Source organism: Scyliorhinus torazame, chromosome 4 (assembly GCF_047496885.1).
Source record: "Scyliorhinus torazame isolate Kashiwa2021f chromosome 4, sScyTor2.1, whole genome shotgun sequence".
Lineage (NCBI taxonomy): Eukaryota > Metazoa > Chordata > Chondrichthyes > Carcharhiniformes > Scyliorhinidae > Scyliorhinus > Scyliorhinus torazame.
In genome coordinates, this window is record NC_092710.1 from 180416484 (window position 1) to 180444032 (window position 27549).

The 27549-nt window shown below is 43.5% G+C and overlaps 1 protein-coding gene across 12 annotated transcripts in view; it reads left to right on the top strand.

Annotated features, from left to right (window-relative positions):
- otofa (otoferlin a) overlaps window positions 1-27549 on the top strand; it is a 532520-nt gene that overhangs the window by 471191 nt on the left and 33780 nt on the right. For 7 of the 12 annotated variants that reach the window (XM_072498930.1, XM_072498920.1, XM_072498923.1 and 4 more), the window contains exons 39-43: window positions 3128-3288; window positions 6165-6307; window positions 8239-8327; window positions 13706-13804; window positions 24503-24744. In XM_072498930.1, coding sequence (XP_072355031.1) covers window positions 3128-3288; window positions 6165-6307; window positions 8239-8327; window positions 13706-13804; window positions 24503-24744 — 734 coding nt within the window. Of the gene's footprint in view, window positions 1-3127; window positions 3289-6164; window positions 6308-8238; window positions 8328-13705; window positions 13805-13887; window positions 13987-24502; window positions 24745-27549 lie in introns of all 12 variants that reach the window. The other 5 variants (XM_072498925.1, XM_072498919.1, XM_072498924.1 and 2 more) reach the window with 1 other exon arrangement.

Here is a 27549-nt window from a genome sequence, read left to right on the forward strand (position 1 = left end):
GTAAGTAGATGCATTGGTTTTGATTTTCAAAATGATCCCATGAGTGGCGATCTCACTATTCCATGCCAACCATCAAAGGAATCTTGCCACAACATAGCAAGGCTTTGCTACTCCAGATACAACAAATGGCAAGTAAAGCTAGATGAAAGCAGCAGCTCTCTAACAATGTCCTGGTTGCCGTTCAGGAGATACAGATGGTTGCTCATGCTGTTTGGTATTTCCACAGCTCCTGAAGAGCATCAGCGCAGGTAACATGTGGTAGTCAGTGATCTTCCCAGAGTGGAAGTCATAGTGGGTGACCCACTAGTCTATGGATCTGGAGACGGAATGAAAGAAGTCATAGCTGACCATGGTTGTAATTTAATATGGCTGCACGTGAGAGCTCGCCAGATGAAGCCGAAGCTGAAGAAGGAAAAAATGCAACTGGAAGATGCCTAAATTCAAGTCCATAGGTCATGTATTGACAACAAAAGGTCCTGACAAGGTGAAAGCTGCAGCACAAATACACAATAGATGTGAAAGCAGTGCTATGGTCGGTTGTATTCATGAACTATTAATCGAAACTGTTGCCTAATTTGCCATCAAAGTGTGAACCATTACACAAACTCATTGCCTAGTATATGTGTGGTATTGTGGAACAGAACAAGAAGCGGAATCAAATAACTAGTGACGACAGCACCAGTACACAAGTGCTATGGTGTCAATGATGAAGTCACTTTGTAGTGTGACATCAGCAAGACAGGTCTTGGAGCAACCCTAATTCAGCAAGGACAACAAGTCATTAGCAGCCAGGGCATTAATGCAAACTGAACACTCTATGCTCCGATCGAGAAAGTGATCCTGGCTATTATTTGTGCTTGTGAATATTTTCATCAGTACCTGCTTGGGAGAGACAAAGTAGCAGTGGAGTCCGGCCACAAGCCACTGAAAAAGCATTTTATCAAACAGCTACTATCTGCTCCAAAGCACCTTTAAAAGGCGTTGCTTCCTTTACAAAGATATCAGCTGGGATTCTCCACTCCAGATTCCAAGTGCTCCCGCCAGCAGAGAATTGGGACTGTGCGCGTTGGGAGCATCGCTGAGGTGGGATTCTCATCGCTTGACTATGCAAAATATACATAGCGCCGAACACACCGTCATTTTGAATGGCCATCCTGATTTTAGCATACAGGAGGCTGACCCCCCCTTCCCCCCCACACCAGAAATGTTGACCCCCCTGCTGACAAGGGGAGCAAACCAATCCCTCATCAAGGAGGAACATTCTCCCCCCCACCATGGTAATAATGGGTCAACCCCCCACACCATGCACACGTGAGGGTGACCCAACCCCACATACAAACCCTTCAGCCCCCCAGCCACCTTTAGCCCCACCCCTCTTTAACCCTTCAGTCCGCGCCCCCTAGAATTGCCAATGATGCTCTTTCTCCTGGCACCATAGCACTGACACCTTAGCAGTGGTTCCCTTCACAGCTTAATCTTAACTGCAATGTTTATAAACATTCTTGTTATGATTGACAACTGCTGAACACTTCAACAATGCTAAGTGCTTTCTGCTGTTAGAAAAGAGGAAGTGAAACCACTTAGCAGTGGGGGACGGAGAATCCCGGCCTTCCTCTGGATTGTGGATGTGACATGCAAGCAACAAGCAAAGGAAATAGATTATATCACTGACATGCTGTGGAGAGCCGTGCTCCCAATGAAGAAAGTTGACACAGCCAGATTTCACATGAAGCAGCAGCTCAACATGATCTGGAAGTAGTCAACCCAGCAGAGACACCATCTGACAGGCTGGTTCAGCCCAGAGATTTTTCCAGGCAGAGGATTGGAGCTAATGGTTAGGGCATGGAGTTTATGGTACGAAAGCAATGACTTCCGTCTTCCCGGTGTTTAATTGGAAAGAATTTCCACTAACCCTGTATTGAATGTCAGACAAATAGTCTGGTAGTTTAGAAATAGTAGGAGAACCAAAGGAGGTGGTGATGAGATAGAACCGTTTATCATCAGTGCATATTTGGAAACTGAAGCTAGGATTTTGGATGATAGGAGATGAGCGATAGGAGGGAGTATCGGATAGATCTTTGGGTGACACTGGAGAGATGACAGTAAAAAGGTGCTTTTTTGAAGTAAAGCCAGCATTAATTTTCCCATCCATAATGCCATTGAGAAGATGGTGATGAACTGCCCCCTTGAATATAATTGAGAGGGTTGATTGAATTTCAGTTGGCCATTGGGAGTTAACCACATTGCTGTAAGTCTGGGTTCACATGCAGGTCAGAAGAGGTAAGAATGGCAGATTTCCTTCCCTAAAGGACATTAATGAACCAGAGGATCTTTCCAACAATTCAGTAGTTTTGTGGCTGCAATTACTGATAAATCCACATTTTTATTTAATTAACCAAATTTCAATTCATCAACTATTGAGGTAGGATTTGAACACTTATCTCCAGATTGTTAGTACGAGTATCTGGATTATTAGCCAAATAACATTCCCACTATGCTAGCATGCACATTGGAGGTTTGTGTGGTCAACTACTTCAAAGGCTGCAGACATGCTGGGAAGGATGCGTTTGCCTTTGTCAGAGCTGTACAGGATTTAACTTGTGACTTTGATAGGGGTGGAAACCTGCTGGTAGAGCGGTTCAAGTATGGAGTTGCAGGAAAGATGAGTTTGGGTTTAGATTCGTGAAGCGACAGCATGTTCAAGGATTCTGGAGAGAAAGAGAAGTTACTGATGGGGCAGAGTTTGCAAGGAGCATTTTTTTAAGAGGGGTGCAGGATGACAGATTGGGAGGAGAAGGCTACAGAACCTGAGGAGAGGGATTAGCAATACCGGTTTACATGGTAGGCAGGAAAGGAAGTAGGGTCATCAAGGTTTTTTGTGGAAATAGGCTTGAAAGAACACGAAAGTGTAGGATCCCCTCAGGGAGGGAGTCTCACATGAGTGTTAAATAAATCCAGCCCAAGGAACAGATTATGAACTGTAGATGTCTTCTAATAGACAAATAAAATATGGTAGCAGTTTACTGAGATCAGAACGGCAACAGAATTTTGACTTCAGTCAGTTATGTTCTATAGTTTTTGTTCATTAGGCTGGTAACGTTTACTGATGTATTCTTCCCATGCACAGTCATGGATACAATATGTGGAGAGATCCTGTGAAACCTACACAGTTGCTAACCAAACTCTGTAAAGAAGGTAAAGTCGATGGACCTCACTTCGGGCCAGGAGGAAGAGCGAAGGTCGCTAATAGAGTCTTCACAGGGCCAACAGAGATTGAGGATGAAAATGGTATGAAAATAATAGTTTTGCCATTTATCCACTTGTATCCTATCAAAGACATTTCTGTCCTATCCCTCCTCCCCTCCCCCCTCCTATCTTCAGGTTCTACAGTTTCTTAAAAGCTGTTCATCTCTAGCATCTTAAAGTTCAGATAAAATGTCATCGACCTGAGACATTTCACAGTAGATTCATTGCAGTGTTAATGTAAGTCTACTTGTGACAATAAAGATTATTATTATATTATTATACACTAGGCAGATCTTTGCTGTTCGGGTAGGAAGCCCGATATGCGGAGGGAATAACGTGACACTGTCACACATGGGTAGCTGACAGGGCCTCCCCTTGAACTTTATGTACAGTAGCCAATTAAGTGGCTGCCACCAGGGCTGCCATTTTATTCAGTCGGCCAACTTCGTACCTCAGCAGTGCCACCAGTGATCATTGCTGAGGCAGGCTTTAGCAAATAGCAGAAAAAATTAAAACCTTTGAAGGAAATCGTTGCGGCCATAGGGGCTGCGTTCCTTGCCCATCACTGTGTCTTTTTTTTTAAATACCTTCCCACAATATCCTCCCACCCCACCCAGCTCTCACCAACCCCACATCCAGGCTGCTTTGCTGGGAGGCCATCTCCATTTAGCTGGAGCCTTCATCATATGTAAGACCATAAGACATAGGAGCAGAATTAGACCTCTCTCCCCATCGAGTCTGCTCCGCCATTCAATCATGGCTGATATTTCTCTCATCCCCATTCTCCTGCCTTCTCCCCATAACCCCTGATCCTCTTATTAATCAAGACCCTATCTATATTTGTCTTAAAGACACTCAGTGATTTGGCCTCATAGCCTTCTGCGGCAAAGAGTTCCATAGATTCACCACCCTCTGACTGAGGAAATTCTTCCTCATCTCTGTTTTAAAGGATCGCCCCTTTAGTCTGAGATGGTGTCCTCTGGTTCTAGTTTTTCCTACAAGTGGAAACATCCTCTCCACGTCCACTCTATCCAGGTCAGCAGTAAACTATAAGTTTCTATAAGATCCCCCCCTCATGCTTCTAAATTCCAACGAGTAAAGGCCCAGAGTCCTGAACCGTTCCTCATATGAAAAGCTCTTCATTCCAAATATCATTCTTGTGAACCTCCTCTGGGCCCTTTCCAAGGCCAGCACATCCTTCCTCAGATACGGGGCCCAAAACTGCTCACAATACTCCAAATGGGGTCTGACCAGAGCCCCATACAGCCTCAGAAGTACATGCCTGGCCTTGTATTCTAGCCCTCTCAACATGAATGCTAACATTGCATTTGCCTTCTTAACTGCCGACTGAACCTGCACGTTAACCTTAAGAGAATCTTGAACAAGGACTCCTAAGTCCCTTCATGCTTCTGATTTCCTAAGCATTTTCCCATTTAGAAAATAGTCCATGCCTCCATTCCTCCTTCCAAAGTGCATAACCTCACACTTTTCCACATTGTATTCCATCTGCCACTTCTCTGCATCATACAGGATCTTATATTTTTCAATCAAGTTCTCTTCTAAACTCCAATGGAAACAAACCCAGTCTGTCCAGCCCTTATTCATAAAACAACCCTCTCATTCCAGGTATCAAACTCTTAAACCTCCTCTGAACCGCCCCCAACAGATTAACACTGTTCCTTAAATACGGACTCCAAAACTGTACACGGTATTCGAGATGTGGTCTCACCGATGCTCTGTACAACTGAAGCATTACATCCTTACTTTTATGATCAATTTCTCTCATAATAAAAAATTGCATTCCATTACCCTTCTTAATTACTTGCTGTACCTGCATATTAACTTTTTGTTCATGCTCCGGAACACCAAGATCCCTCTGCACCTTGGAATTCTACAGCAGTTTTTCTCATTCTTCCTGCCAAAGTGAACAACTTCATATTTTCCCTCTGCCAGATTGTTGCCCGCTCATTCAACTTATCTTTATCTGTCTGCAAACTCCTTATATCCTCTTCACAACATACTTTCCTACCTATCTTTGTGTAATCTGCAAATTTAGCTACCAAGCCTTTGCTCCCCTCATCTAAGTCATTGCTGTAAAGTGTAAACCGTTCAGGCCCCAGCACAGATCACTACAGAACTCCACTTAAAACATCCTTCCAATCAGACAAAGACTCTCTGTTTTCTGCCAGCCTGCAAAACAATGTTCTATCCATGTTAATATGTTACCCGATACACCACAAACTTTTACTTTCCACAATAATCTTTGATGTGGCACCTTATCAAATACCGTCTGTAAATCCAAGGGTTAATTCCAATTTGCCATCTCATTAGTGTATTATTTTATTTCTGGTTGTAATGTTGCTTCACAGCGTCAGGGTCCCGGGTTTGACTCTAGCTTGGGTCACTGTCTGTGCGGAGTTTCCATGTTCTCCCAGTGTCTGCGTGGGCTTCCTCCAGGTGCTCTGGTTTCTTCCCACAAGTCCCGAAAGATTTGTTTGTTCGGTGAATTGGACATTCTGAATTCTCCCTCTGTGTACCCGAATAGATGCCGAATGTGGCGACCAGGGGATTTTCACAGTAACTTCACTGCAGTGTTAATGTAAGCCTACTTGTGACAATAATAAAGATTATTATTATGGATTATTCTGAGTTAGTGATGTAAACCTAAGGATGGAATGGTGTACAGTTGTTTTCTGTTTTGTACACTTCAAAATGTTTTCATACTGGAAACTTTATTGCTTTTTTAAAAAATAGATCAAGATATGTTCAATGTCCCAATATGTGCAGCAGCCAGCTGAGGCTCTTCACTAGCTCTGCAGCCTCATAAATTTACCTCTGAAGAATATTCAGAACTAATATTTGTAGTCAGTTCAGGAGTCAGTTTAACTTGTCTGACCTTTTTCATTTCTTCTAATCAGGTGCAAAGAAAGAGACTGATGAGCATTTGTCCCTAATTGTTCTACACCACTGGGGCGATGTGCCACGAGTCGGCTGCAAGTTGGTTCCTGAACATGTGGAAACCAGGCCTCTGCTAAACCCTGAGAAACCAGGCATTGAGCAGGTACAGAAAACGAGGCATGAAGAAGATGTTGGAAAAAAAACCTGTCTGGGGTAATTTTATAAGTGCGCTCCCAGCAGGAACCTTGGACGGGATTCTCCAGTCACCGACGCTGAAATCGCGTTCGGCGATCGGCCGGAGAATAACCGTTTCCGACCAAATCGGGGGCTATGCGCTTTCGCGATGCTCCGCCCCCTCCGTACCTACAGCCTCAGGACTTTGCCTGAGGCCCACCCCCCGACGCTCCGCCCCCATGCGCGTCGTCGAGTGTGGTTTCATCCGTCGGGAACTCGGTGTGGCGGCTGCAGACTCAGCCCAGGGCCACCACAGTCAGGGGAGGGCCGATCCGCGGGCAGGGGGAATTTTGTCAGGGGCTGGAGGTACTGTTAGGGGGTGGCCGGGGTGCACGAGCCGGCCAACGGGAGGACACTATTTTGCAGGCCGGGTCTGTCCGCCATGCGCATGCGCGACCATGAACCCAGCAATTCTCCGGGCCGTTTCAGCAGCTAGAGCGGGTGCTCTATGCTGCTCGGCTGCTAGACCCCAATTACTCGGATGGTGGGTGGCCGTTTTACACTGTATTTTCGGTCGTAAAATGCCACTGTTCCCAGGCCGGTGTGGGGACATAGCCTCAGAATCAGAGAATTCAGCCCCTTGTCTATCAAGAATGCATATCTAAAATTGGAGGGCCATAGATTATGATTTTCTAATCAGAATGGATTGGAAAATTGTGAACAGCATACACTCACAATTCAATTACACACTTTCAGCGGGCAAAACGCTTCATCAGGACCGTGGATGTATAGCAAAGTTTTGAGTTTGATTCCTATTTAGAGTTGATTTCAGTTCAGTTATTCAGGAATCTAAACTTAAGATGAAACCTGGCTCATCTATATACTTAAGGTCAGATTTCTTGCAGAGAACAGGCTCCCAAAGTATTTCAGGAGAGAGCCTATGATTGCTACTAACTGATATTGTGAATTAAATGTCCTAAATAACTGCATAACATAAAGACCAAAGCAGCAGTGTTTTGTTCACAGCCACATGGAAAGAACAAACAGTACCCGATAGCAGTCACAATCACGAAAAAAATCACCCAAGTGAAGTTTATGCACATCAATGTGACTGTTGTTATCCAGGCAATGTCAGAGCTGGTGGGGGGGGGGGGGGGGGGGGGCTTTAACTGAGGAGTAATCTGCATTAATAGGCAATTAACTAATAAATATGAATGTTTTTCAAGAAGCCATGCGTCACATCGTACTATCAACATAATTCCAATATGAGATGCAAATGAGAGACCATCCTGATACTCACTTATCAAAGAAATAATGATAAAGGTTGTTTAATTCTGGACCTTGACAATTAATTAGTGATTTGCATCATGGTTGCATCTGGCTCAATTCATAGAAGATAATGGGAGAAAGAAAGCATTGGTCCTTTCAGTGGTTTTTGATAATGGTGAAGAACTTTCCCAGGAAATAGGCTGCAGCTTTTAAATTTTCCACCTTAAATTCTCCTAATTGATCTCTAGAGTTTGTTGATTTTACCTGTATAAAAGCTAAGCTGCTTTATAAAGCAGGCACTAAGCTGGTGGAGCCCTTGTTTACATATGCATGTCAGCTCCCAAGTAAAATTCGTAGTCCTGGGCTGAACAGAGAAGTCACTGTAGCTTTCCTATCGGGTGACAACAACAGATAGGGGAGCTGGAGGCCAGAAGAGATAATTGTTTACATTGTTGGTGGCCCAGGAGATGGAAGAGTACTCAGCCAAACCCCAGAAGGAAAGCGTAGACCTCCACTGCCAAGGCCCCACTTTCCAAATGCAGCACAGTCCTCAAAAGCCACTCCCAACACTGGAGATTCTATGGAAAATTCGGCAGTGAGGCAGACAACTAAAGATAATTGATTTAAATACCCTTTCTGCACAATTTCCAGGGTCGGATTGAATTGTTCGTTGACATGTTTCCAAAGGACATGCCTGCACCAGGAGCTCCAATTGATATTGCACCACGGAAGCCAAAGAAGTAAAGTATTCTCATTGTTAAGAATGTGCAATATAACAAATTTAACTCTGTACAACTGCTCTTTTAATGCATGTTTTACTGATTCTGTGCACTTTTATAATAATCTTTTGTTGTTTTTCTGCATTAACTAACACATTTATCTCTAGGAATGTAATTTGAAAAGGAAGTCGAGTGGCATCAATATTCTTATGTATTAGCTGCTCAGTGCATTACATCAGGCTCAACTTGAACAGCATAGTTCTTGTTTATTTTAACGTCTAATCACTCGAAATGTTCTTTAATTCCTTGGAATCTGAGTGTGTATCCTGCCATCTACATCTTGTGATATCTTTGAAGGACAGAAAAGAGACAGTGTGCTACTTGTGAAGTACCAACTGAGAGTGGTTTATTTTGGATTGACTAGATATACATACATACTCAAATGGACACAGGAGGATGCTATTACACCAGTTAGAAAGTTATCCAATGTTTAAATTCTATACAATTTATATACAATTTTTGTTTTTCATGTTTTTACAAATCCAACTTTTTAAAAAAGTTTTTATTTGGGTTTTTCTTTTTTCAAAGTAAAGATGAACGTGAACATAGCAAATCTAACTTAACCACTGCTTTCTATTCCTTAGATACTTCCTTTCTTGAGCCAAACTTTCAGAACTTCGGTAAGGACCTGGACCCATTTGGGCCTGAGTCCGAGGAGGTGTCCTTATTTCTCCAACGAAAACTGATTTTTGCCCTTGATCTTCAATCAAAATTTCTATTTCATCAGACATATCTGTCTGATACTGACTTTTATCTGAACTATGTTCAGGTACAACCTGTGTTGGAGTAACTGTTGGTACTCTACTTGTATCTCAATTAGCTGATTCATCAGATTAGTTTGATTCTCCCTAACTCCCTCTTCGAAGTCAACCTTTGAAGGTAAAACATGGTCTATATGTACAAACAGAACCTTTCCACTACCAAACATCTTGACCAAATATATGTGAGGAGCACGTATGTTCAGAATTCTTCCTTGGAAACACTTATGATGATGTTCTTTCACCTTCCGGTTCAACTTCAGAATTATTTTTTCTGCTTTATTCCTATCATGACTCTCATTCCATCTGGCTTGTCTCTCTTCTACTGACTATGCTAAATGTGACTTCAGCAATGAAAAGATGTCTTCTCAGAAACAATGATGTTCCGCCAATAGTATTGTGAGATGTGTCATGATAAATAAACAAAGAAAATCACCTGTTTGTGATTCAGAGACCACTGACATCTTTTTTCCAATTTGTATCTAGTATTTGTTTAATAAGAACACACTCAATGATTTGTATCATGTGCTCTGCTCTCCATTGGGAACAGGGTGACACAGTGGAACTCGAGTGTCTTTTACTTCTCATGAAGTTTGTAAATTCTTCTGAACAAAACCGATGCTCGCTGTTTTATGGGAACCCATAAACAGTGTGTTAGGTATAAGGACAGGAGTCTTCATCAGTGCCTTCTCTCAGTGTGAGGCTTTATTGAACTGAATATAACTGGCAGCCTCCCGTCGGCTAGCCTCATGGCAGAGCCACTACGTGACTGTGGCAAGCTAGATAGTATACTGAGTACATTGCATTTTCAAAATACAAACATCCTTCTTTTCCTCATGAGCAAAAACACATATGAATGCAGGATCCTGTGTGACTGTGAATTACCCAGGTTACCCACTATACACCCACTGTTCTTGTGCATTGACAACTGTGTGTTCTACTAGTCCGTCACAGCAAATGCATTGCATACATAGGCTTTAAACCATGCAGTTCTCTTAATAGTCCATGTGCGCATTGCCATTGGCTATTTATCTGGATAATATTCCTTGTCCAGAGTGTTGTTCCTATTGTAGTTGTTGTCTTGGCGACTGTTGTTGTTCCATTGTGGTTGGAGCCTCGTGAACTACTGGGATTGATGGTAGTTCTGTACTCAGTACAACTGATGAGTGATGCCTTCTCCCTGAATGGCCAGTTTCTATGAAGGAACAGATTCGCCAGTTGTTCAGATATGCAAATTTGGTCATTCACTTCCACTGCATATGACTGAGGTGACAATATCTCTAGGCCTCTCCCAAGTTTCCACATGGAATGACTTCCGTGAGAGCATTGAAGGTTTGTATCCTGACTAGCTTCAGTTAATCATGCACTTTCACAGGTTTATACTCAGCTGGAAGCTTGCATTTTAAATCTTCTAATTCAGCTCTGATGTGAACATTTTCTTGTAAAATTGCCTCATTTACTTTTGGGTCCTGTCTCTGTGTCCTTCTGTACCCCTCATTCTGGAGTCTTTTGTTTCCCGCTCTCTGTAGACATGTTGAGAGTTATCAGTCTAAGCTTTAGACTTGCTCCAGATGAAAAAAATGAGTGGCTGTTGCATCCCATCTATGATCTGGAACACAAGGTCACCTTTGTACCATTGTATTTGGTTGTCAGACTAATTTGTCCTCTTGATATGAGTACCATGCCATCATATGGCCTCAACCTTACTTTCAACAGCTTCATTTTTGGTTCGCCATGTCAGGCCACTTCACACAAAGCTGTGAAGGTTGTTATGTTGCATGATGCACCAGTGCCTATCTGACATTTCCTGTTCACTTGGTACTGTCCCTCTGCAGTCACAAGGGGAACAGTCACAAGCCGCATCCAGAAGACGGTAAGATATAAGAGCATAATAGGCCATTTGGCCCATCGAACCTGCTCCACCATTCAATCCTGGCTGATACGTTTCTCATCCCCATTCTCCTGCCTTTTCCCTGTTACCCAAGATTCACTTATTAATCAAGAACCTATCTATATCTGTCTTAAAGACACTCAGTGATTTGGCCGCCACAGCCTTCTGTTGCAAACAGTCCACAGATTTACCACCCTCCAGCTGAAGAAATTCCTCCTCATCTCAGTTTTAAATGATCGTTCCTTCACTCTGAAGCATCTGCTCCATGTCCACTCTAACCAGGCCTCACAGTATTCAATGAGATCCCCCCCCTCATCCTTTTGAACTCTATCGAATACAGACCCAAAGTCCTCAATTGCTCCTTATATGACAAGCCCTTCATTCCCAGAATCATTCTTGTGAACCTCCTCTGGACCCTCTCCAAGGTCAGCACATTCTTGTAATCTAGCCCTCACGAAATGAATGCTAACAATGTATTTGCCTTCCTAACTGCCAACTGAACCTGCATGTTAACCTTCAGAGAACCCTGAACTGGAACTCCTTTATGATTCAGATTTTCGAAGCCTTTCCCCATTTAGAAAATAGTCTATGCCTCTATTTCTCTTACCAAAGTGCATAACCTCACACATTTTCACTTGTGCTCCATCTGCCACTTCTTTGCCCACTCTCCTAGCCTGTCCAGGTCCTTCTGCAGTCTCCCCCCTTTCCTCAAACTACATGACTCTCTACATATCTTTGTATCATATGCAAACTTAGCACCAATGCCCTCAGTTCCATCTTCCAGATCGTTAATGTATTTTGTGAATAGTTGTAGTCCCAACACTGACCCCTGCAGAACGCCACTAGTCACTGGGTGCTATCCTGCAAAAGACCCCTCTATCCCCACACTGTGCCTTCTGCCAGTCTACTAATCCTCTATCCATGATATTACCCTGTCCCTAACACCATGGGCTCTTATCTTATTTCGCAGCCTCCTGTACATCACCTTGTCAAAGGCCTTCTGTAAATCCAAATAGATCACATCCACTGGCTCACCTTTGAATAACCTCCTTGTCACCTCCTCTTCTAATAGATTTGACAAGCATGACCTCCCCTTGACGAAGCTGTGCTGACTCAGAGGTATTTTACCATGCACTTCCAAGTACACCACAATCTCATCCTTAATAATGGACTCTAAAAATTTACCAATGACTGAAGTCAGGCTAACCAGCTTGGGGGGGGGGGGGGGGTTGCCCATCCTCACCCAGCACTGCTTACCGGTCTGCCGGGTGGTGGTCGCACGGGGGTGTAGTGATAGGTCTGTGTGCCAGGAGCATGGAGCTGGTGGCTTACCCTGGCTGGGCTGGGGAGTTATCCACCATGTTAAGGAATGGCTGGGTGTGGCGGGAATGCAGATAAGTAGCAATTCTGTTCCAGCTGTTAGGAATGAAATGAATTATAATTCATTATAACATACAATTTAATATGAATTTCTATCATGTGTTTTCCACTACCGAGAACACTGACTTGCCAAAAACTTGGAAAATGTTTGTTCTCCACTATGATTGATGAGCTTCAATGAGCACCCAGATCCTCAGTATCATTTCTTACAGTCTGAGCTGATTGAAGATACCTCTTTTCACTTTTAGAGAGTGAAGTTTAATTCCACCTCAAGAATCTATAATCATCCACTGAAGTGTTCTAGCAATCAAAGCTCAAGGGAAACCAGTTTGTGATAATTGGGTGTTCAATACCTGGATGCTGATATCAATGCGTATTCAGTCAGTGTCACACTCAACCGTTAATATATTTTATGGGAGGAATTTTCAATCTGCAGCTTCACCAATAACTTCTCTATGATTTGATTTGCAGCTGCAGCAAGGAGCAATTTATTTGCATATTATTTTAACAAAAAGGCATAAAAATACTAAAATATTTTAACTTTCCAAGTAAGGCGCCGAGGACCCGGGTTCGATCCCAGCCCCGGATCACTGTCCATGTGGAGTTTGCACATTCTCCCCAGGTCTGCGTGGGTCCCACCCCCACAACCCAAACATGTGCAAGCTAGGTGGATTGGCCAGGCTCAATTGCCCCCTAATTGGAAAAAGAAAGAATCGGGTATTGGAGTGGCGCAAGACTGTTTTTCAAGCAGTATTCAAACAGAATAAATTCTGCTGTTGAATTCTTGAGTTATAGTTTATTGCTTTAAATACGACTTCCTTTATCAAAACCTTTATCCACCCTGTTCAATAAACCTAGGCTGGGAATTCAACTTTCCTGTGTATTGATTGGTTTGATCAGGTAACTGCTAGATACCAAAATATCTAAAGTACTAAAGTCAAATGTTGATGTAACTGAAAGTGCCAGTGAAACAATCGATCGATTTTACTCTTATTGCCTGCTTCCTATACTTTCATGCTTGAGGTTTTGTTTGTTGTAAGGCCTAGTAAATAGAGTAGTTAAGTACAGTAAAACAGTGGTTACAAGAAATTAACAAAGGGTACACTTTAGGGGCACTTTGATTATGTTTTTTGCAGTGTACCCTTTTCAGTTTCAAATATTCCATTGCTCTCCATCAGTACGTTTTAATAATGAAATCTCGATTATGTGTGCAAAGTTAACACTGACCGGAGAAAATGCAACAGGTGTGTTATGCAATAAGTATTATTTGTGCCTTAGCATCTCACCTTGTCTTCCTTCCTCCTTGCCAGATATGAGCTTAGAGTGATAGTTTGGAATACAGATGAGGTTATCTTGGAAGACGATGATTACTTCACTGGAGAGAAATCTAGTGACATTTTTGTCAGGGGGTATGTACAACTGTGTGACCTGTGGGTCGTGAAGTGATTTTTTTTCTAATTCCTCTTTGTTTGTTGCTTTTGTTGTTAACCAGTTATGAACTGCGTGTTATTATTTGGAACACTGATGACGTTGTTCTTGAAGATGATGCTTTCATGACAGGAGAGAAGATGTCAGACATCTATGTCAGGGGGTAATGATACCATTGCACGGCTCATCCCCCCCCCCACCCCCCTGTGCTGAGCAATCATTCATATCCCACCATACATTTCTGTAACACAGCTATTGGCAATTGCATTTAACTGCATTTCAAATCCATACCAAACATATTTCTGGTTCCTTTCACAATTTGCTTGAAGTACAATGCAGTATCCTGCATGAAGAAAAATTATGAAATAGCCCTTTAAAATCAAAAAAAAAATTATTTTTATTTTAAAATCATCCTTGTAACACCCAGCTACAATCTGAATACTCCTTGCTTTTAGAATAAGTAATTGGCTTAGAGGTGGGACTCAGATTTGATGGAAGACCACCCAGCTACTACTCAAACCCAAGAACATAAAATGTGGAATAAGAAACATTATTTGGCTCATTAAGGCTGCAGATGATTGTCGTGGATTCTCTCTAAGTACTTAGATTTCTGAGACTGATGAGAAACCATGGGTGAAATGGTTTATTTAAATTCCCTTAGAATCATTGAGGAAGGCCATTAAGTTCACATTTATGTCAGCACTTTGTTGGAATAATCAAAAACAAAGTGACTGTTTTTGTTTTTACCCATAGCTCTGTATCATCCACTATTAAAAATATTTATCTCAAGAGATAAGGAGCGTGATCGAATGGACTTGTCGCGCCCGACTCAGTGATGCGACGAGGCCGTTAAAAATTGCGCACTGATCTCTCACTACACTGGGGCGTTCCAGCGAGCGGAGCTCCCCACTTTACAAAATGGGGCTATGTGCAGCCTCGGTCACGCATTCCCCGTTCAGGCCCCTTAATCAACGCGAGTCGTGATGAATAGCCATGTGTTTCTCGGTACTGCAAGAGCTGAGAAATACGCAGCTAAACGCGCTCGTTATGGGTCTTTGTTCCCTTTTGGGAGAGTCGCGCCCATAGTCTTTTCCTATTATCTTTATTTAAAAAAAAAAAAATTTAGAGTACCCAATTCATTTTTTCCAATTAAGGGGCAATTTAGCGTGTCCAATCAACCTAGCCTGCACATCTTGGGTTGTGGGGCGATACCCATGCAAACACTGGGAGAATGTGCAAACTCCTCGCAGACAGTGACCGAGAGCCGCGATCGAACCTGGGACCTCAGCGCCGTGAGGCAGCAATGCTAACCAATGCACAACCGTGCTGCCCTTCCTATTATCTTTATTAAAGTTCTTCATAATTTAGAAGAATTCCTCTCCCCCGTTACATTTCCTGTAATCCAATGAACCCAATAGCTCAAGTATCTCCTCATGAATGAGCTGAAAATAAATTCATTGCAATTAGTATTCAAATAATATGCTTTAAATAATATTCTCTGGAGCACTCTCTGGGTCTGTACCCATAGACCCTACAAGTCCAGATTGACTTTCTGATTGATATCATGCCCTTGATGGGGCTTTTAATATATTTTACCTGGTGTTGAAAGATTGTTATGATATCCATGGATTATCAGACATTTTCAATTGACACAGATCCCCCTGTAGCCTCAACTAAAGTGTCTCCATTCAAAACCATAGCAAAGATAATCTACAATGTATAAAAAAAATGATGAATACAGCACTAGCATGAACAAGAGGTTGAAACTTAATTGATACTTAACTAACTCAAACCGGTGGACTAGAGCACAAAGGCAGACTGCACAAAATTTAAAACCTACAGAAAAGAAACTAGTTAGTTCAGAGATTGATGATTGAAGAATGTTAGCATTTATAATTTGATATAAATGCTAATCCATGAGTCTGGTTCATTCAGTGTTAGCCTGTTGGATTTTTGTCTACTGAGGATGTTAGTCTGAATGAAAAACATTCCTCTTCAGCATCTTCATAGATTACATAGAATTTACAGTGCAGAAGGAGGCCATTCGGCCCATCGAGTCTGCACCGGCTCTTGGAAAGAGCACCCTACCCAAGTCCACACCTCCACCCTATCCCCATAACCCAGTAACCCCACCCAGCACTAAGGGCAATTTTGGACACTAAGGGCAATTTAGCTTGGCCAATCCACCTAACCTGCACATCTTTGGACTGTGGGAGGAAACCGGAGCACCCGGAGGAAACCCAGGCAGACACGGGGAGAACGTGCAGACTCCGCACAGACAGTGACCCAGCGGGGAATAGAACCTGGGACCCTGGAGCTGTGAAGCAATTGTGCTAACCACCATGCTACCATGCCTGGAATATAAGCTTGGGTAATTTATTCCATATTAATTGGATGAAATATCTTTGCCCACTCTTTTAACGGAGGCATTAAACAATCACCACGGTATAATTTGTAGATTTCAGTACACAAAATCAGAGCAAAGATTATAACTCCTCATGAATTTATATCATCTATCTGAACTGATTTTTGTTATTGAAGATCAGTCAGCACGGTCGCATAGTGGTTAGCGCTGTTGCTTCACAGCGCCAGGGACCAAGGTTCGATTCCCGGCTTGGGTCACTGTCTGTGCGGAGTCTGCACATTCTCCCCATGTCTGCGTGGGTTTTCTCCGGGTGCTCTGATTCCCTCCCACGAGTCCCGAAAGACATACTGGGCGAAATTCTCCTACCCGCCCCGCCAAATTTCTACGCTGACCGGCCGGCGGGAGTCTCCGTAACACCGGCCGGTCAATGGGGTTTCCCATTGTGGGGCACCCCCACGCCGTCGGGAAACCCCCGAGCGCCGGCAGAACGGAGACTCCCGCCGGCGGAGAATGACGCCCACTGTTAGGTAATTTGGACATTCTGAATTCTCCCTCTGTGTATCCAGACAGGCGCCGGAGTGTGGCGACTAGGGGATTTTCACAGTAACTTCATTGCAGTGTTAATGTAAGCCTACTTGTGACAATAATTAAAATTATTATTATCATTAATTCAGTAATATGATAAAAGAAATATAAGTTTTTAAGAGTATAAAATATGGCACATATGATAAAATATGGCAAATATGTTAACCTGAAAAGAACTACAAATATGATTGGTATGGTGTCTGTGGTAACAACATTTGAATATTCATTCCTATTTAATTTTTTTTCAGAGAGAGTGGGACTAAATTGTTATTTTTTCTGGCCTGGCTGTACATATTCCCATGCATGATCAGCGCTTAAATTAACTTTGGGTGAAATCTACAGGATCTTTTTTGTTCATAAAGAGCATGCAACAAAGTAACCAGAATATTTGCTTGTGGGTGCACGGGGGTGGTAATGTCTTAAAACTTTAAGTTGGAATCATTAAATTTTACTGGAATCTCCTAGTTTGACTCTCAATAACCACTCATTGTAGAATCCCCTTGGTACAACACTGTCTCTAAACAGTCAGGTTAGGTTTTTTTAAAAGTACACATTCACAATATAGGACAACTCCCGAAGATGGATTGAAACAAACAGTATTAATTAATTTGGACGTAGCTTACTTCCCTCATAAGAAAAATGAGTATGTTCTCATTCATAAAGGTTGCCGATAGCATTCATGAAAGCAGAATTATTTAGAATAAAGCTCTATTATTTTTTTAAATGACAATTGCAAGAGAGTAGCTGAACCAGCTAACTGCAAGGAAAAAAGTGAACATTGAATCTTCATTAATTATATTCTTCCCTTCTTTAAGAGTTCAACTTCTTCCTGCCCCTACTTCCCTGAAAATGCCACACCATTCCTCTCCCATAAGAGTGCGTGGTGACCCATTTTCAGACATCTTCTGTCTCTGTAATGCATCACTTGGAGGTTCATGAGAATAGATGAGCTGGTTCACCCTGAAATATTCTCTTCCTCCTCACAGGGTTGCAGCTACTTTCCAGTTGGTAGCTCAGCTAAAGTCAGAAACCTATCAAGTATGAATAACAGACACAAAGCTACTACACTGTGGCATATCACTTTATTGTAGGGTCATCTCAGGGTTACCTCATGATCATAATAAATTTGTAACAAAAGTATTTACTTGTTTTGATTAGATTTAGATTTATTGTCACGTGTACCAAGGTACAATGAAAAGTATTGTTCTGCACACAGTCCAGACAGATCATTCCATACATGAAAATGAAATGAAAATCGTTTATTGTCACAAGTAGGCTTCAAATGAAGTTACTGTGAAAAGCCCCTAGTCGCCACATTCCGGCGCCTGTTCGGGGAGGCTGGTACGGGAATTGAACCGTGCTGCTGGCCTGCTTTGGTCTGCTTTAAAAGCCAGCGATTTAGCTAAACCAGCCCCTAATCATGGGACATACAATAAATACACAATATAAACACATAGACATCGGGTGAAGCATACGGAGTGTAGTGCTACTCAGTAGAGAAGATGCGTGAAGAGATCAGTCCAGTCCATAAGAGGGTCATTAAGGGGTCTGGTAACAGCGGGGAAGAAGCTGTTTTTGAATCTGTTAGTTCGTGTTCTCAGACTTTTGTATCTCCTGCCCGATGGAAGAGGTTGGAAGAGAGAATAACCGGGGTGGGAGGAGTCTTTGATTATGCTGCCCACTTTCCCAAGTCAGCGGGAAGTGTAGACCGAGTCAGTGAATGGCTTTTCTTGTTTTGATTCCTCTTTAGACCCTCCCCTACACCACTGGATGATTCTCTAGGTTTTTGCCTGAGCATTTTATGAAATAATAATCTTTTCTTCAGAAGGCACGATAGCATGCTGTTAAAGGCATTCATTTAAATTGATTATCATGGCCTGTAACTTAGGCTGGATAGGCAGCAACTCTAAAGAGTGGTTCTCAAACCCTTTTTGGTTGAAGGACCCCTTTTCAAATAGATCAGTAATCATGGGACCCTCAAATAAATTTAATATAACATGATATTTAAAATATTAAAGTATTGCCTGGGAAATATGATATAATAACACTTTTCAGGCATTTACCTCGCACATCAGTGAGATGGTTGTGCTAGCTTCTAATTGCAGAGTCTATCGATCCTTTTCAAGAGCCCAGGAAGAGCAAAACACAGAGAAAACAGGAGCAAGTGGAAGTCAAACCACAATGAGAACTGAAACCTGAGAATGGAGAAAGCAGGAGTATGGGGCGAGTAGGAACCTATAAAGGGAAGGGGCCTGGAGAAAGGGGACAAAGAGAGAGAAGGTGCATGGGGGACCAGGAGAACAGAAAGTGCACGAGAGGAGCAGGGGGAAAATCAGGAGTATAGGGGGAGCAGGAGAACATGCCTCTAGCCACATCTCACTTATTTCATAGAATCCCTACAGTGCAGAAGGAAGCATTCAGCCCATCAAGTTTGCGCTAACCCTCCAAAAGTGCACCCTACCTAGGCCCACTCCCCCACACTGTAAACTTTAGACACTAAGGAAATATTTAGCATGGCCAGTCCAACTAACCTGCACATCTTTGGACTGTGAGAAGAACCCGGAGGAAACCCACGCATACATGGGGAGAGCGTGCAAACTCCACACAGCCACCCAAGGCCAGAATTGAACCCAGGTTCCTGCCGTTGTGAGCAAGCAGTGCTAACCAGTGTGCTACTGTGGCAACAGCACCTTAGCCGGTTGCCCATCTGTGGATCGGCCTGGGTCATAAACCCCTGGAATGCTTCTATGGATCCCAGTTTGAGAACCTCTACATTAGAGCAAAAAAAGCAATATTTTTCAATTTACCCACATGAACAACACCTCCCTCCTTTCTCCAGGCTCCTTCCCTCTGCAGGTTCCGACCATACCTCCCATCAGCTAAGTACGGAATATTCTCAACATCCTAATCATAAAAACTTTGGAACCCAGAGAATTTCTCTACCAGCTGTGGGAGAATTTACACAGAGAAAATCCCATGGAAAGAATAAAGAAACATGGAACCAAAAATATATTTTTTTTACAAATTGTAGACCATTGGTTCATGTTAACTAAAAAGAGAGCTAGCAAAATTGGAGAAATTCTAATTTATCAATGCTTTGATGTTTGTTTCAGCTGTTGCTGTCATATAAACATGTTTAATGCCTAAATGGATGACATGTTTATGCAATGAAAATTGCCATGTTGCTTGCAACTAGTTCTAGTCATGCATGATTATGTGCAATACATTACCCAACATTACCCGAAAGTACCACCTGCAAAGAGAGGAGGTTTAGTTAGTACAACTTATAATCAGTTAAAAGGCAATATTCCATACATTTACCTTGTTTTTTTTATTGCCGTATTTTTAACATCCATTTGCAGGGATACCAACCGTAAAACATTTCTAGTGCATTCACCAATATTTTACAGACTAATAGATTATATCATGTCGATGCAAAAAGCTGATTGCAGCAAAATCCTGTTGTGAAGCACTTATAGAGACCCTCACAGTCTGGTGGGGACAAACCATGGAAGCACCACAGGTTTCATTTGTTGTGCAACCTTGATATGGATTGAGATGTGGAACAGATCAGTCCTACCAATAATTAACTTTAAATTGAATAAAAGCATTTAACCCTTTGAGAAGTGCAAAGAATTTTGTATCAAATTAAAAGGAAATATGGGGCTGGATTCTCCGGTTCCCCAGCCGTGTGTTTCCCGGCGGCGCGCCGTTCGCTGGTGGCGGGATTCTGTCTTCCCGCCGCCTGTCCATGGGATTCCCATTGAAGCCACCCCACGCCGGCGGGAAACCCACGGACAGGGGGATGCACTCTGCCGGCGGGAAAAGTGAATGGCAGCGGCTGGAGAACTCCGGCCATTTTTCTTTTACTCCAGAAAGGAAAATGTCTCTAATTGTACTGACAACTGCTAGTTAATGGTTTTGGAAGTTGCTGACACTCCTGATGAGTCGTGTCATCTTCTTAGCAGCTTTTTAGAACAACAGCAGCATAAATGAATGAAGCATGACAACACGTTAGGATCAATACTCAAAGGGTTAAATGACATGAAGTCCACGGGATATTTCCTTTTTAATGTTATTTTCTCTTTCCATTAAAAGTGATGATTTTTAACATTTGTCGGTCAATAATTTGTTTCTTAGAATCCTAGGACTCTTTTGGCATGAGCTATGTCAAACAACGATTATCTTCTGTTAGTTTATGTACTGTTACTCTAACTTACTGTGCTGAGAGGTATGTTTTTTGAGCTTATGAATCTTTCACACAGAAAGATACCAACTGACTGGTTTCATACCAGAACAAATTTTCCGATCAACATCAAATTCATCATCAAATTCATAATCCTCACTGGACAAGTCAGTATCTAACTGTAACTGGAATCATCTTATGGATGCTGACAACAGCTTGAGAAATAGCCAGTAAAAATCTGCATGGCTTATTTTAAAATAATTACAGCCCTCACAGCATAAAATAGAGTTTATTGTCTTTCACAGAAAATATACCTCATAACAGGGAGTTACTGTAATGGTGGTGTTTGATGTTGCAGTGCAGTTAGGTATTAAGTTGACTTTGCTTGAAGGTTAATTGCTTGCTGCATGTTTTTTGGGGTATGCATGACTGATGAAAATGTATATAATTGCTGACAAACAAGGTTGATAAAGAGACGCTGGGTAGAATCCTACTGATTCCCAGACTGAGGCTCAGACTGAAAACTGTCGTGTAACTTTCCAGTTGCATTGGCCAGGTTTCATTCCAGATTTTGAGCCTTTCTAAAGATAAAAAATGAGTGGGTGTGGTTTGCGCCGTCACTCTGCTGGGGCAGGGCCAGATAGAGCCAGCACCCGACTCCACAGGGATCAGGACGCCATTTTTAAAGGACGTCCCGATCAGAGACGGACATCAACCCCACCCCCCAATCACGTAGGTATCGGCACCTCCCCCCAACAATCATCAGGGGGCTCTCTCCCTCTTCCCCACAATCATCGGGTGCTTCCCCCATCATCGTGGAAGTATTGTTGGCGATTTCCCCCCCCCCACACTCTGTGCCCCTTGCCTGCAAGTTCCCCTTCACTGACTGCTGTCCCCACCACACCCACACCATACAGAAACAGGCCCCCTCCCTACTACATTGGGCTCCCACGAGGGCCCATCCCAACACTGCCCAGGCACTGGCTGGCATTGCCAGGTTGGCAGTACTAACCTCAGCTGGGGACTGAATCTCAGTTTTAAGAAGCTGCTGTTAACCTCGCTGACGTCAGGGTGCAAGCATGTAGCGGGAGGCCTGTTAATAATTATAAAGTTTATTATAATGCATTTATCGGGAAATGCAATCTTTTCGGAGAGAATTGCGTTTCCCGATTCTCTCTGGATTTTTCTGCCTGTGTCGTCGTTCTCCCTGAGAGAGATTACTGGCTGTCCTTTCCAAAACTCATAATGACATGATCACAAAACTCTCGATCACAGCCTTTCAACCATTTTTTCTCTCAGTCAGACATCATATGATGTTTTGGAATTGTCATGATTGTCATTACACTCATTTTGGGGACAGAAGTATGGGTAGAGTATGTTCTCTATGAGCAATGATTATTGAGTTCTCAAAGGATGAGCCTAAACATAAAGACTGGATTGTAGACAAGGCTACTGCTGTGAAATCTTTATTTCAGTTCTGAATTTGAGAACATAATGAATCTTGCCAGCAGGGATGTGGAAAGTCTAAATAAATTTTGCCAGCAGCAATGTGAAAAGTCTATTTTACAATACTGATAAATTCTCAGTATTACTAAACAGAATGCTAGAAGTAAGTTTTACTATAACATCTCTCAGATGATTTGGACAGGAAAGAGTGGCATGGTAGCACAGTGGTTAGCATTGTTGCTTCACAACCCCAGGTATCCGGGTTCGATTCCCAGCTTGGGTCTACTCGTTCTCCCCATGTCTGTGTGGGTTTCCTCCGGATACTCCAGTTTCGACCCGCAAGTCCCAAAGATGTGCTTGTTAGGTGAATTGGACATTCTGAATTCTCCCTCTGTGTACCCAACAGCCGCTGGAGTGTGGCGACTAGGGGATTTTCACAGTAACTTTGTTGCAGTGTAATTTAAGCCTACGTGAGACACTAATAAAAATTATTATTATTTCCTAAACATCTCTATCACTGTTTCTTCATCATTGTTGAGTAAAAATCCTGGGAGCTCCTTCCTAATGGCACTAAGGGATTGCTTTCACCACATACACTGCAGCGGTTCAAAAAAATAGCTTCACCCCCATCTCCTCAATGAAAGCTAGGGGCAGGGAATAAATGCTGGACTGACAGTAACACCCACATCTCTGGAATAATTTTTACAACAATTAAATATAGAATTTTCAGTTTGTGCATTACGATAAATTATAATTAATGACTTCAAGCCACAATTGGTATTGATAAGTTAGCTGGCTGGTAGGGTCAATTTTCCACAGCCCAAGTTCCCTTTCACTATCACTTTTCTTTATATCTCAGAAGCTATCTGGGAGCTGATATGATTCCTCTAAATAGAGGGAGTAATGGGAAAGTGAGGGTTACTCATTCTACTTGAAAGCACGTTGTTGATCACGAGAGCTGCTCTGTCTTTTGTAGGTTATGTCCAAATCCTCTTGTTTCCCAGGACCTAAACTTCTTCAGCCAAGAAAGCAGAGCAATCTAAATTTCTGACAAGCCTACCCTAAGATACTTTACACCCGGCAATAGAAAATGTGATTTCTGTGGCTATAATCACTACAACTTCTGTTCTACTTTGAAGATTAGCAAACAATTAAAAAAACTCCCACTGTCGCTGGTGAAGTTGAAAAGATCCTTAGAATTCAAACTCAACAACACCTGTTATGAAACAGACATTCGTTTCACTTCTTGCCAGAGTACTCTCGGGAGAACAAAGTACAAACAATGGAGAGAAGTAGATTAGCAGTAATCATTTACAGAGCTTAGTGATGTTAGTGGGATGACATAACAACCTAAATGCAATGTTCACTCATATATCATACTGAAGTTGATGTAGACTCACAGTATCACTGCGTTGACTGATATATTCTAGATTACATTCTTGTGCATAGTTTGAGGGTCATCTCCAAAACTCTTTGATAGTATAATAGTATTCTGGATGAATGGGATCAAAAGGATGGAGATGCTAATGCTAGATTTTGCTATGGCATCTCCCAGACCTCCACTACTTAGAAGGACAAGAGCAACGTGTGCATGGGATCACCATTAAGTTCAATTTCCCCTCCAAGTCACACACCTTCATCAAAACCTAATTTGCACAATCATTAATAATAATAATCGCTTATTGTCACAAGTCGGCTTCAATGAAGTTACTGTGAAAAGTCCCTAGTCGCCACATTCCGGCACCTGTTCGGGGAGGCTGGTACGGGAATTGAACCCCCGCTGCTGGCATGTTCTGCATTACAAGCCAGCTCTTTAGCCCACTGTGCTAAACCATTACAGCACACATTTTTAAAATCTCCTAATCCAGCATTCAGGGCAGTTAAAGGTTGTCATACATATCCATGCACAAAATTGAACAAGTTACTCCAATTAGGACCCAGGCATAATTTGGACCATTCTTTCTAATAAATGGTGCAAATGCAAAATCTCCTGAAGGAGACTTGCAGACAACCAGTTTCTATTTTCTTTTCAAGGAGCAGTTCATGAAATAATTTCCCTGCTTACATGTATTACGGTTATTTGGGTGTCTCTTGTAGCTGGCTGAAAGGGCAGCAGGAGGACAAGCAGGACACTGATGTACATTATCACTCACTGACTGGTGAAGGCAATTTCAACTGGCGGTTTATCTACCCCTTCGATTACTTGATGGCTGAGGAGAAGATTGTCATCTCCAAGAAGGAGTCCATGTTTTCCTGGGATGAGACAGAGTACAAGATTCCAGCTCGTCTAACTCTGCAAGTGTGGGATGCTGACCACTTCTCAGCTGACGATTTCCTCGGTATGTTTCAATCTTGTTTCTACTGAGGCATTAAATCCAGGATTTTTAAATCTGGGGCTTTCTTTGGGTGGCTGATCTGAATGTATGTTTATCATTCAGAATATCTTTTCTCCTTATTTCCACAGGTTGTGGGGAAATAATCAATTGGCCTCCTTCCCTGAGATGGCATTTTAGAATTTGTGATTGACATCAATGATACCCACCTATAATCGATCAGGATACACTAAACTGTTTCAAATTAGACACATATTTCCAACCTCTGTAATTCAGCCCTTGTGAAACTTTGTTACCTGTACCTTATCCTGCACCAAATCCTGATTCCTCATCACTCCCATCCTCATTGATCTACATTGACTCTTGGTCCTCCAACATTTCCAAGTTAAAATTCTCACCCTTTTGTTTAAATCCATTCATGGCTTTGCCCCTCCTAATTTCTGTAAGTTCTTCCAGCCTTGTAAAACCCCCTGAATTCTCTACTCCATCCCACTTTTTGATTCGCAAGTGACGTCCATCAGCAGCCCATCCTCTCTGAATACTTGGGCCTTTTCAACATCTTTTTCCTCTTTAAAAATCCTTTTACCGGAAAAAAAAACGTACCTCTTCAACCAAACTTGTGTTCATCCTTTCCCATGGTCTCCTCTGGTTCAGCAACTGGTTTCTTTTTCCGTGCTTCTCTTTGAAGTCATTTGGGACAGTTTTCCTCTGTTAAGTGCACTTGTTGGATGGTTTAAAAAAAATCAGCCTTTCTTCAGGTTTTTCTATACATTGAGTTTGGTTTGCTTCAAAAAGTTTTAACGTTGAATTAAACCAGAACATAACAGCAAGAATGTAATTTGAGATTAAAGATTCAGGTTCATTTTCTTTTCAAATACTTGGGTGCAAGTGAGGTTTTGAATGAGTTCTCCCATTTGTCTGTCATAACTGCAAGTCTAGAATTTTGATCCTTCAGATTTTATCATCTTTCTGAGGTTTCTAGATCTCTTTATTGTTAGAATGGGTGACGAGGTGAATTCAGGTGAAATTCCACACCCAGGAAGCTGGAACATGAGAAAAATTGGAGAAGGGGGAATGACAAGATCATCGGGCTGTATTCTCCATTTCAGAGACTAAAATGCTGATGCCGGGTCTGAATCGTGGGTGTTCTACGGCCCCAATAGTAGCGTCGAACCTGGAGCAACTCAGGACATGCGAATGGGACAGCACTGGCGCCATGAGGACCTAGTGCAATTCCAACACACAGCGACATCAGATTCTCTGTGGTCAAGATTGTCACTGGAGAGCCCGACAAGCTGGAGCTGCGGATAAGCATCCACTCCCCACACATTTTTATTCCCTCATGGAAGATGCCACCCTGGAGAGCAGCCCCGAGATTCGCCGGTGCAGAGGTGGAGACATTGCCGGATGGCGTGGAGGAGAGACGGGACGCCCTGTTCCCCGGGTGGGGAGGAGGCTGTCACACGCAGATGTCAACGGGGCCTGGGCAGGTAGCAGAGCCCACGAGCGCCAATGGCACCACCGCCAGGACTGGGTAGCAGTGCCGAAAGAGGCTGCACAAACTCCTCAGGGCAGCCAGAGTGAGTCGCCACCACCAGTCCCTGACACAAGCCCCTACCCCACACGCCCTGCCCTCCCCCCTCCCACATGTGGCCCCTACCAGACAGACCGGTAGGTAGTGCTGGGTGAGGATGGGCAACCCCCCCCAGGCCAGCCAGGGTGAGGCACTACACCTGTGCCCCGGCACCAACCCTCGTCCCACACACTTCTACGCACCCCACCACCCACTCCCCCAATCTAGAGGGCAATCGAACCCCAGCCGCCGGCAGGCCGCTCGCACCACATGTCAACACCCATGCCATCCGTCATGGCCAGGAGCCCCGTACACACAGGCCAGTGGCCGCGGAGCCTGTGCTGCCCTTGTCCAAGTGTCTCACACTGTGCATTATATGTCACCCCAGGAGGGGGCGGCCCACAACCGCAGGGAGCGGTAGAAGACCTGGGGGGGGGGGGGGGGGGGGGGCGGCGCTGCTGGACGTGCAGCCCCTCACCGCAGTAAAGCAGGTGTTGGACCTGTCAGCGGGGTTGGAACGTGGGCAGTCGCTGTGGCAGAAGTCGGGTCGCAATGAGCCCCCAACAGAATGCGATATCCCTGCATGTACCGCTGCATGTGGCATCCCTCCCTCCCCCAAACCACACCTACTAATGATCTTACCATGTGTCTTTTGTTATGTCTTGCAGGATCACCTGGCAACAAGACAGGGGTCCTTCGGCCCTGCCGCATCCCTGAGCCACCCCGGAGCACAAGTCCAGGGATGACACCAAATTCTCGTCATTGCGATCACCAGCACCCTCCATCATATCAGAGACACTAACCGCGACTGGGCACTTTAGTGAAGAGGCTCCTGTGGCACCATCTGACGCACATGACACACATGCAGCGGTACATAAGGTGGAGATAGGATCCCCCGAGGGGGCGGATGGTCGGAGGGCGGCCCTACCCCAGGGTCTAGCTACCATCCAGACAGTTCTCAGGCTTTTGGAAAAAGCGGTCCCATCAATGCTGGAGATGCAGGTGTAGAGCTGGGGACTACATGAGGGGGTATCAGCAACTATCCAGCGCCTGCAGGTGCAGTTGGAGGACTCCAACCACCTGCAGGGCAGGAGGCAGTGCCGACAATGTGTGCCACCTAAGCCAACGCCACACGGGTGGCGTCCGCGGTGAAGGCCTTGGATGCAAAGATATAGGCCATTGGTCAAGATGTCCTGTGGCACTCTGCGCGGGTGGTGGTCGAGGCACAGGACAGGGCT